Raw genomic sequence first — 12427 nt, 5'->3', positions numbered from 1 at the left:
GTTTATTATACTTCACATAAACAATTTTATACACATATACCCTCTCATTCACAGGACACACACTGGTAAAGTACTGTAAGGAGGACTGGGAGGTAGGAGTCAGCGGTAGAAAGAAGCCTTAATTTTCATTGTAGTTCCTATTGTTTCTGGGTTTATTTTTTTTCTCTTTTTTTACTATTCTAAAAATTTAAGATCATACTATTTAAGAAAAATAATAGCTTTACAATGGTTTTTAATTCTCCATATGAAAGTTAAAGACTTCCTTTTTGGAGTCCGATGCCTGTTAACATAAATCTAAATCCTGAGTAACCTACGAGATGCAGATCACCTGGCCAATCAAGAGGCTCCAGGGACATGTTTATAACGTGGAAAAACCATGGATGTTTTTTGCCCAAGAAGAGTGTGTTCCTGATGGAAAAGGCAGACTTGAGTTCATTATCTTGAGAACAAAGGTCAAGACAACTGCAGTGGCTGCTTACCTGTGTGGCCCTGTATTCTCTCACTGATTTTTGCTCCAAGGAGGTCCCAAACGAGCAGCTCACCAGACTGACTTCCAGATAAAACGGAATTTCCATCCCAGACAAAGCATCTGCAAGAATGATTCAGAAATAGTCCTTTCTTCATCAAGAAGGAAAGACTATGTTAAACTGGCCAATGTAAGCCCAAATGAAGTGATCATGAACGTGTCTGTAAAAGTCTTCGCCCCCAGTAACTCACAAACTATACCTCTGGGGCTCATCTGATGTCATGGAGGAGATGAGCATTCCCGTCTGCACATCAATGACATTAAGACAGCCATCTGCTCCTGTGCTGAGGACATGGCGACTATCTGCAACACAAGGTGAGACTCAGATATGAGTGACAGCTTCAGAATGTGGTTTACGTTATTCTGGATTTTATTTCTGAGTCCAGTGGCCTAATCTCCACATTCGTTTTCTTCAAAATCGTTGTACTTAAGCAACGACTTCCTCTCCTTGAAATGGTTCCAGCTCTTTCCAAGATGTAGGGATGAGATGACCCTTTGATTATGAGTTCATTTTTATCTTAAATTAATTTCTCTAATGAGTTGAGGAATTAAAAATACCCAGTCCTGCTTTTCTACCTGATACAAATGCCACAAGTATACTGTATCCTGGCATAAAGCAGTGTTAGCTATTGGCAAAACCTCTTTTATCAGCAAATAGTGTTTTTCTTTGTACATTTTATTGTTTATTTCAAAATTAACAATATTGTTTATTTCAAAATTCCAATTTACCTAGTATTATCTGTTTCAAAAAGGATAATATCTACCTGGGCTAAAAGCAGTGTCACATACAATCCCTGAATGGCATGGAATCTGGTGCATTAAGGTGGCCGTTGTGAGGTCCCAAATATTCACTGTGCCTTCTTTGGTGCCGGAAACTAACAGTGTGCTTGCAGCATTTAAACTGATTGTATCTACCTAAGGAAGAGAACACATTGATACATATTCCATTTAGATTTATGGTCATTAGCTATGTTTCTCTAGTCTGATTCAAATATGTAGTCACCATGATATAAATTAAACTATTGTGCAGTGTGCTGGTGTTGCTAATGCAGATGTATTTCAGCATCATCCTACTGAATAATAACATTTTAAAAATGAAATTAAATTCTTTATAAGCTAGTGAATACAAGAAGAAATGAAGTATTGCTAGAGTAAAGGTAATGCTGTTTTAAAATAGCTTAAAACTGACAGTCTCAGAAAGATAACTCTATGAATAATAAATTACAGTGAGCCGCCAAACTGCCTGAAGCACAGCCAGTCCATGATTATTTGAGGGATTTGTGGGAGTGGGGGAATCTCTCGAAGCTCTACTTGCGTATCATCATGAATTACATGCTAAATATTTCTCAAACTCAGCTAATCTGAAGCCCATGGAAATTAGGCATCAGTTCACAACCTTAGAGAAAAGGCAGTACTGTCAACTACAGCATAAGATGCAGCAGCATGACCCGGAGAAAACTGAGCAAGTGAGAACTGAGGGCACTTGACCATCCTAGACAGCTGCTCACTGTCCCCCACTGTTGGATGAGTCTCTCCTGGACAGATGGTTCCCTTCCACCTTCTAGATCAGAAAACATGAAGGATCATAGGCCCTATCTTGTTGTCTCAAAGAGTTTGAGGGTACCAAATATTCAACGTCCTTCTCAGAAACTACTATTTTGGAATTCTAGTTGGATGGTAGCTAATTCTCAGGAAAATGTGCAAAGAAGTAACTTGGAGAAAAAAATAAAATAAAACAAAGTAGACTTGGAAACCTAAAGTCAACACAAAGAAAAGAACTGAGATTTAGCCTATAATCTTCCATTAACCAAATAAAGCAAAACAACATCAATAAAACCAAAAACCTTCTTCCAGCCCAACCCCTAGACTTTCAAGGTCAGTTTTCTGCAGTTTGTTGCTGGTACTCACACTGACATCATGTTCCAGCTCAGCCAGCAAGTCAAAATGGTGTCTTTTGGTGCCTGGCATCTCTGCAGGAACACCAGACCACACCTATGATGGAATACATTGCAGAAGGTATTTTCAAACATTTAACAAAAAGTCATTTCTAGTGCATTCAAGAAAAACTCCTCTGCTCAATTTCCGTTTAACAGACTTGCCAATAAAGTTAAGCTGCACAGTGCTCCAGCTCCTCCTCCCTATGCCTGCACTTTTTCCCACCAGCATGTGCTTGCTTACTGTCCCTTGTTTGTACCTGTGTGTTTCTATCACCTGCACTTGCTGCTGTAATCATGTGACTTTAGTATGTGAGCTAAGGAAATATGAGTGTAGAAGTGTTACAGTGTCTTGAGAACACTATTAATGTTTTGAGAGGACCAAAAAGGATGTTACCCCCAAAATAACTAAAAATAGCTACAGGCAAATAAACTTATCTAAAAGAATGGAAGAAAAATTCTGAAAAACTCCTGGAGGAATTCTAACAATTTTAGGTTCTTGCTTTCTTTTACACCAACACAAAATAGAAACTGAAAATAATGAAAGGTGGCGCGGTTTATGTAAGATTTCAAAGAAAAGACCGAACATGCTCCTATCAAAAGAATGGTGAATGAACGTGCATTCAGATATTTTAAGTTTAAATAAAATGTGTCTTTTAATGATTCCTCACTTTAACTTGACATTTTCTAACTAATTATAATCAACTAATATTTCTGATCACGGCAGATGAAAGCGGCTGCTACTATACATTTCTTTCTAACTCTGCTATTGAATGAATGCTAGACCATTCACCCCGCAATGGAATATACAGTACAGAAAACATGATAAACTTCTTATTATATTAAGAAGTGGCTATAATTTCCATCACTGCACTCTAGCCCCAGTCTAGGTAACAGAGCAAGACACTGTCTCTAAAAAAAAAAAAAAAAAAAAAAAAAAAAGGAAAAAAGGAAGTGTTTTCTTTTTTAAACAAAAAATAAAAAGAATGTACATATCACAAAGTATGTGATACGTAAGGATATGGAATGTTATTGCCTGTGTTTAAAAAAATATATAATATGTATTATATAAATAAAAAATATATAAATATATGTAAAATATAACAGATATTATATTTTAAATATAAATTATAAATATATATTATAGATGTATTTTATACATATTTTTTAAACACAGGCAATAACATTCAATATGCTTACACTCACATGCTTTGTGAAAAACAGTGAAGTGACTGAACACATTAACAACAGGTAGTTGAGTGGCTTATAATATCTGTACATTTTAAGCTAAAAATTATATATATGCCATATAGCATACCAAGTTAAAAAAATTTTTTTAATTATATATGAACCTTCACTGTAGAGTCCCACGATGCAGAATATAGCCTGTTGTCATGCCAACAGATCTTACTAACAGCATCATCATGTCCCATTAATGTGTCCTGGCGTCTTCCAAATGCTATGGAATAAAAATAGCTAAAAGATAATGAGAAGTATTAAAACAGTAGTCTGGCTTAATTTTAAGGCTCCTAAACATATATTAAAGAAATGTTATGTTTTTTCATTCTATACTTACTACGGCTCACTAGAATTACAAATTGCTTGTTCTCAAATTACTAAATCAAAATATTCAAAATTTGAATTTAAAATTAGAAATTTCCATGTCTGGCTCATCTGTGTTTTCACCTCAATTTAAAACTTAGAGAAAAACAGACTCCAACTGGAGAAGTTATTCAATCCAAGTAATCATATTCAAATCCAACCATACTGTCGTCATCTCTAATATCTGTTCCCTTTAGAAAATAGTACTGTGTCCTGGCAGGGAAAGCTTCTGGCTTTTCACACCTCCTGTCCACAGAGGCAGCTATTCTGCACGTGGAATCACAGAGCAGGGTGCACAGATACATACACATTATTATCCCATGAAGAAGTTATGACAGTGGCATCTCCTGGTAAAAGTAAACAAGATGATAAAGCCTGAAATACAAATGATTTGACATTAACAATCTATAATAATTAGTAAGTCTCTAACACAGTAAAGCTATCTTATAAGTTCTCCCAAAAATTAATGCTCAAATTGTCTTTATGGTGGCTCTCCTCCTATTTACACAGATTTTCTCAACTGGCTAATTCCAGCTGTAGAGTTTTCTCCAAAATGCAGAAAGGAAGGTCCACGTATGTCAAGGGTATTTATGACCTAGCCTGAGGACTCTCCAGGGTCCTACCCTGGGCTGGAAGAAGCCCACTCACACTCTGGAGTAAATCTCCAGTTGGGGGCAGGCTGGGGATGATCCTCAAGAAAGAAAATACCCCCTCTGGACTACAGACTTGTGTGGGTAAGAAAACCTTCCAAAATTCTTTAGAGAATTCCAGATCTTTTGCATGATTTACATTAAAAATAAGATGTGTTCTTTCAGAAGAATTGGTTTTATCATATTAGATATCCCACCAACTCAGAGATGCATAAATTAAGTAGCACATAACATTTAGTCTGACAGCTAAAAAAAGGAAAGGTTTATTCAGCAGAATTCTACTGGGTAGCTCTCCAAGTATTTTAAGCTAAAGATGAAATCACAACAGTACGAGAAAGTGGCAACCTGAAAGAAATTTTAAATTGAAATTAGAAGTAATCTAACTAAGGTATTTGGTAGGTTTACCACACAGGAATAAATTCAATTGTTTGGGGAGAAATAAAGTATTATTGTATGTGTGTGTATAAAACAAACTACTACACGGATTTCTATCATAATACTAGTAAAATGAACTCACCATATTTGAAAATGATATACTTCTTTGTAGCGTTTTTGATTCTTTAGAAAACATCTTCAAGGTGGAATCTAATAATGAGAAGTAGACATATAAGAAAGACATATAAGAAATGTTAAGTGCGGCCAGAGAGAAAGTCGGGTTACCCACAAAGTGAAGCCCATCAGACTAACAGCTGATCTCTAGGCAGAAACTCTACAAGCCAGAAGAGAGTGGGGGCCAATATTCAACATTCTTAAAGAAAAGAATTTTCAACTCAGAATTTCATAGCCAGCCAAACTAAGCTTCATAAGTGAAGGAGAAATAAAATCCTTTACAGACAAGCAAATGCTGAGAGATTTTGTCACCATCAGGCCTGCCCTAAAAGAGCTCCTGAAGGAAGCACTAAACATGGAAAGGAACAACTGGTACCAGCCACTGCAAAAACATGCCAAATTGTAAAGACCATCGAGGCTAGGAAGAAACTGCATCAACTAACGAGCAAAATAACCAGCTAACATCATAAGGACAGGATCAAATTCACACGACAATACTAACCTTAAATGTAAATGGGCGAAATGCTCCAATTAAAAGACACAGACTGGCAAATTGGATAAAAAGTCAAGACCCATCAGTGTGCTGTATTCAGGAAACCCATCTCACGTGCAGAGACACACATAGGCTCAAAATAAAGGGATGGAGGAAGATCTACCAAACAAATGGAAAACAAAAAAAGGCAGGGGTTGCAGTCCTAGTCTCTGATAAAACAGACTTTAAACCAACAAAGATCAAAAGAGACAAAGAAGGTCATTACATAATGGTAAAGGGATCAATTCAAACAGAAGAACTAACTATCCTAAATACAGGAGCATCCAGTTTCATAAAGCAAGTCCTTAGTGACCTACAAAGAGACTTAAACACCCACACAATAATGGGAGACTTTAACACCCCACTGTCAACATTAGACAGATCAACAAGACAGAAAATTAACAAGGATATCCAGGAATTGAATTCAGCTCTGCACCAAGTAGACCTAATAGACATCTACAGAACTCTCCACCCCAAATCAACAGAATATACATTCTTTTCAGCACCACACCACACCTATTCCAAAATTGACCACATAGTTGGAAGTAAAGCTCTCCTCAGCAAATGTAAAACAACAGAAATTATAACAAACTGTCTCTCAGACCACAGTGCAATCAAACCAGAACTCAGGATTAAGAAACTCACTCAAAACCACTCAACTACATGGAAACTGAACAACCTGCTCCTGAATGACTACTGGGTACATAACAAAATGAAGGCAGAAATAAAGATGTTCTTTGAAACCAATGAGAACAAACACACAACATACCAGAATCTCTGGGACACATTTAAAGCAGTGTGTAGAGGGAAATTTATAGCACTAAATGCCCACAAGAGAAAGCAGGAAAGATCTAAAATTGACACCCTAACATCACAATTAAAAGAACTAGAGAAGCAAGAGCAAACACATTCAAAACCTAGCAGAAGGCAAGAAATAACTAAGATGAGAGCAGAACTGAAGGAAATAGAGACACAAAAAACCCTTCAAAAAATCAATGAAGCCAGGAGCTGGTTTCTTGAAAAGATCAACAAAATTGATAGACCGCTAGCAAGACTAATAAAGAAGAAAAGAGAGAAGAATCAAATAGATGCAATAAAAAATAACAAAGGGGATATCACCACCGATCCCACAGAAATACAAACTACCATCAGAGAATACTATAAACACCTCTATGCAAATAAACTAGAAAATCTAGAAGAAATGGATAAATTCCTTGGCACATACACCCTCCCAAGATTAAACAAGGAAGAAGTTGAATCTCTGAATAGACCAATTACAGGCTCTGAAATTGAGGCAATAATTAATAGCTTACCAACCAAAAAAAGTCCAGAACCAGATGGATTCACAGCAGAATTCTACCAGAGGTACAAGGAGGAGCTGGTACCATTCCTTCTGAAACTATTCCAATCAATAGAAAAAGAGGGAATCCTCCCTAACTCATTTTATGAGGCCAGCATCATCCTGATACCAAAGCCTGGCAGAGACACAACCAAAAAAGAGAATTTTAGACCAATATCCTTGATGAATATTGATGTAAAAATCCTCAATAAAATACTGGCAAACTGAATCCAGCAGCACATCAAAAAGCTTATCCACCATGATCAAGTGGGCTTCATCCCTGGGACGCAAGGCTGGTTCAACACATGAAGATCAATAAACATAATCCAGCATATAAACAGAACCAAAGACAAAAACCACATGATTATCTCAATAGATGCAGAAAAGGCCTTTGACAAAATTCAACAACCCTTCATGCTAAAAACTCTCAATAAATTAGGTATTGATGGGACGTATCTCAAAATAATAAGAGCTATCTATGACAAACCCACAGCCAATATCATACTGAATGGACAAAAACTGGAAGCATTCCCTTTGAAAACTGGCACAAGACAGGGATGCCCTCTCTCACCACTCCTATTCAACATAGTGTTGGAAGTTCTGGCCAGGGCAATTAGGCAGGAGAAGGAAATAATGGGCATTCAATTAGGAAAAGAGTAAGTCAAATTGTCCCTGTTTGCAGATGACATGATTGTATATCTAGAAAACCCCATTGTCTCAGCCCGAAATCTCCTTAAGCTAATAAGCAACTTCAGCAAAGTCTCAGGATACAAAATCAATGTGCAAAAATCACAAGCATTCTTATACACCAATAACAGATAAACAGAGAGCCAAATCATGAGTGAACTCCCATTCATAATTGCTTCAGAGAGAATAAAATACCTAGGAATCCAACCTACAATGGATGTGAAGGACCTTTTCAAGGAGAACTACAAACCACTGCTCAATGAAATAAAAGAGGATACAAACAAATGGAAGAACATTCCATGCTCATGGGTAAGAAGAATCAATATCGTGAAAATGGCCATACTGCCCAAGGTAATTTATAGATTCAATGCCATCCCCATCAAGCTGCCAATGACTTTCTCCACAGAATTGGAAGAAACTACTTTAAAGTTCATATGGAACCAAAAAAGAGCCCGCATCGCCAAGTCAATCCTAAGCCAAAAGAACAAAGCTGGAGGCATCATGCTACCTGACTTCAAACTATACTACAAGTTTACAGTAACCAAAACAGCATGGTACTGGTACCAAAACAGAGATATAGACCAATGAAACAGAACAGAGCCCTCAGAAATACCACACATCTACAACCATCTGATCTTTGACAAACCCGACAAAAACAAGCAATGGGGAAAGGATTCCCTATTTAATAAATGGTGCTGGGAAAACTGGCTAGCCATATGTAGAAAGCTGAAACTGGATCCCTTCCTTACACCTTATACAAAAATTAATTCAAGATGGATTAAAGACTTAAATGTTAGACCTAAAACCATAAAAACCCTAGAAGAAAACCTAAGCAATACCATTCAGGACATAGGCATGGGCAAGGACTTCATGTCTGAAACACCAAAAGCAATGGCAACAAAAGCCAAAATTGACAAATGGGATCTAATTAAACTAAAGAGCTTCTGCACAGCAAAAGAAACCACCATCAGAGAGAACAGGCAACCTACAGAATGGGAGAAAATTTTTGCAACTTACTCATCTGACAAAGGGCTAATATCCAGAATCTGCAATGAACTCAAACAAATTTACAAGAAAAAAACAAACAACCCCATTAAAAAGTGGGCGAAGGATATGAACAGACACTTCTCAAAAGAAGACATTTATGCAGCCAACAGACACATGAAAAAATGCTCATCATCACTGGCCATCAGAGAAATGCAAATCAAAACCACAATGAGATACCATCTCACACCAGTTAGAATGGCCGTCATTAAAAAGTCAGGAAACAACAGGTGCTGGAGAGGATGTGGAGAAATAGGAACACTTTTACACTGTTGGTGGGACTGTAAACTAGTTCAACCATTGTGGAAGTCAGTGTGGCGATTCCTCAGGGATCCAGAACTAGAAATACCATTTGACCCAGCCATCCCATTACTGGGTATATACCCAAAGGATTATAAATCATGCTGCTATAAAGACACATGCACACGTATGTTTATTGCGGCACTATTCACAATAGCAAAGACTTGGAACCAAGCCAAATGCCCAACAACGATAGACTGGATTAAGAAAATGTGGCACATATACACCATGGAATACTATGCAGCCATAAAAAATGATGAGTTCATGTCCTTTGTAGGGACATGGATGAAGCTGGAAACCATCCTCAGCAAACTATCGCAAGGACAAAAAACCAAACACCGCATGTTCCCACTCATAGGTGGGAACTGAACAATGAGAACACATGGACACAGGAAGGGGAACATCACACACAGGGGCCTGTTGTGGGGTGGAGGGAGGGGGGAGGGATAGCATTAGGAGATATACCTAATGTTAAATGAAGAGTTAATGGGTGCAGCACACCAACATGGCACATGTATACATATGTAACAAACCTGCACATTGTGCACATGTACCCTAAAACTTAAAGTATAATAATAATAAAAAGAAAACCCCAAGACTCACAAATTACAAGGCTCTAATGTGCTTCGAAAATCCTATATTTGAGATATGTAACAATCTATTTTCTAACTTACACAACGTGATGTCGGAATGATCTTTAAATAATTTCTTCTGCACAGTATAAGTTAATAATTCAACCCAATTTTTGCAACCCCAACACACAGAATTCCTAATTTATAAACATGAGCCTCAATAAGACACTCTTCAGCATTAATTTGAAAATGAAAACAGAAGAATAAACACAGTATCACTTGAACTTTCCCCTGAGCAGTATAATTAGATCTGATAGTCTTCCCAAACTTGCTTTTGATTCTCTTAGGCAATTCTGAGCATTCACCACAAAATCTATTTAAGATGATTAATTTGGGACATCCTACAAAAAAAAAACATAAACCAGTCAGTTATATAAAGATGTTTTTCTCTCCCTGATGTCTAGTGGTTAGGATGTGGTGCTCTCACTGCAGCAGCTTGGGTTCATTTCTCAGTCAGGGAACCAAAAAAATGGAAAAAGAAGATAATAAAACAAAAAAAAGGTGTTTTTCTTGAAATCAAAGATCCCCTGTACTAGAGGTAATCATGTTAAAGACTGCAGTAAAAGCTAAGCTCATAAGTGGTGGGTTCTGTGCATGCCCACATACCTAAACATACTGTATACTAGAAGAAGATATGTAACTTTGGGGTGACCATCAGGATACATATAAATCAGTAATATGAATTATGAAAATCTAAATATGAGAAGAAACAAACAGAAAAAACAAAAGCTTTTGACTTTATTTTTAAACTCTCTCAGCCAGCACGGTGGCTCATGCCTGTAATTCCAGCACGCTGGGAGGCTGAGGCAGGCAGATCACCTGAGGTCAGGAGTTCAAGACCAACCTGGCCAACATGGTAAAACCCCGTCTCTACAAATATACAAAAACTAGCCAGGCACGATGGTGGTTGCCTGTGATCCCAGCTACTCGGGAGGCTCAGGCGGGAGAATCGCTTGAACCCAGGAGGCGGAGGTTGCAGTGAGCCAAGATCGCGCCATTGCCCTCCAGCCTGGGCGACGGAGCAAGACTGTCTCAAAAATAAAAAACAAACAAACAAAAAAAAACACACAAAAAAACCCCTCTCTCTCCTCTATTGGGAAAATCCACAAGGAGTGACATAACGCTTAATAAGCCTCAGTGGTTTGAAGCCACAACACTCATCAAATTCATGGTTAACAAGGTCATACAAGTACAACTGAGCTGAACGATTTAACAAGCCATCCCAGACAAATCCTGCTAAGAACACAGGTTTTGCTTAAAGATAAAGCATTTTGTCTGAGGCTATAAATTTTGGCAAACTCCACAGGTAGAAATCCTGGCAAAATACAGATTGCTTCCTTCTATCAGAGAAGTGCCTCTGTGACCCTGATGTGGCCCAGTTTGGGAACTGCACGTGAACTTCCTTTCGGTCTACTGTGTAGAATCACTTCCATGCTTTGTGGAAAATTTTTTTATATACAATCCAAGACAGTATTTGAAAAAGAACAGAATGAAATGCTACAGATCATAAACAATTATAACAGAATCTAAGAGTAGTAATTCTGATTTTCCTGAAAGTGTTTAATTGGATAGCACCTTGTCTTAATGAATGAAAAAAATATAATTTCCTACGATAAAGACTAATGAATGAGTAGCCTTACTTTAAAAAGTTACAAACTTTGTCAGAACGAGTTATTTTCTCATGGATGCAGGAAGCAAAGATACTACCTTTTCATCTCTGCATCTTCTAGAATGCCAACACAGTGCTCTCAACATGACAAGGCCAAGACATACTTTAATAAATAATATATAATGCAGACTACCAGGGAGAGAACAATGGTGTATATAGTAAGGGATGCTTTCTGCTTCATAGCTATAAGTCATATCAATGACACACTGCAAGAGTTTTTATAATTTTGATAATGTATAAGCATATTAAATAATATATGAATTTGATCTTGAGCTAAATCAAATATCCCGAAGAAATATACACTGAATGACAAAACTGCAAACCGTAACAGCAAATCTGCATCTCCACATGCTGACAGGCACACACCAACTTCTGATACAGCACTTGCTACTCACAGCCAACCCCAACAAGTGGACAGGGCACCTCTTAATGGCAGGCGGGAAGGGCCTGACCCAGCAAGGGTGTGGAAAGGAGGCTGTTTCTGTCCTCCACCCTCAACTCTGGGAAACCTCATCAGCAACAGAAAGATGTTTCATTATTATTTTTGGCAAATTACCATGAAACTCTATGTAATGTACCACAAAGGAACTGCTCTAAGTTTACTTTATGTGGAGGCAGCACATGCAAGTGCAGTCCTTGACCACGAGCTAAATAATAAAGAACTCAAGACATTCTAGGATTTTGGTTAAGCCGCCTTTCAGGGAGGAACACTGACCTTGGGATGTTGTGAAGACTGAAGATCCATTGCGAGAGACCGTGATTCCAGTAACTGCTCTGCTCAAAAACAAAGTTTCACAAATTACTACTCATCATGTGTAAGGATACCCTCTTTGTTTCATGTCCTTGATTTAATTTTACCAAGTTTCCTTAATTTTTTTCTTCACAGCATGTCTGTCGGATCTGTCCCAGCATTAACCTGCCATTACCAAATCACTGCTTGGCACCTTCTAATGTTCTGGCAAC

The 12427-nt window shown here is 37.7% G+C and overlaps 1 protein-coding gene across 16 annotated transcripts in view; it reads right to left on the bottom strand.

The window, feature by feature from the left end:
• The window catches only part of NSMAF (neutral sphingomyelinase activation associated factor), an 83291-nt gene that overhangs the window by 1670 nt on the left and 69194 nt on the right, over nucleotides 1-12427 (bottom strand). For 12 of the 16 annotated variants that reach the window (XM_055286330.2, XM_055286325.2, XM_063643288.1 and 9 more), the window contains 8 exons: nucleotides 12180-12238; nucleotides 5230-5297; nucleotides 4370-4437; nucleotides 3813-3936; nucleotides 2435-2518; nucleotides 1291-1441; nucleotides 727-829; nucleotides 480-589 (listed from right to left, as the gene is read on the bottom strand). In XM_055286330.2, the coding sequence (XP_055142305.1) occupies nucleotides 480-589; nucleotides 727-829; nucleotides 1291-1441; nucleotides 2435-2518; nucleotides 3813-3936; nucleotides 4370-4437; nucleotides 5230-5297; nucleotides 12180-12238 (767 nt within the window). Of the gene's footprint in view, nucleotides 1-479; nucleotides 590-717; nucleotides 830-1290; nucleotides 1442-2434; nucleotides 2519-3812; nucleotides 3937-4369; nucleotides 4438-5229; nucleotides 5298-12179; nucleotides 12239-12427 lie in introns of all 16 variants that reach the window. The other 4 variants (XM_063643291.1, XM_055286329.2, XM_063643292.1 and 1 more) reach the window with 2 other exon arrangements.

Source organism: Symphalangus syndactylus, chromosome 7, assembly GCF_028878055.3.
Source record: "Symphalangus syndactylus isolate Jambi chromosome 7, NHGRI_mSymSyn1-v2.1_pri, whole genome shotgun sequence".
Lineage (NCBI taxonomy): Eukaryota > Metazoa > Chordata > Mammalia > Primates > Hylobatidae > Symphalangus > Symphalangus syndactylus.
This window is presented reverse-complemented; position numbering and strand designations above follow the sequence as displayed.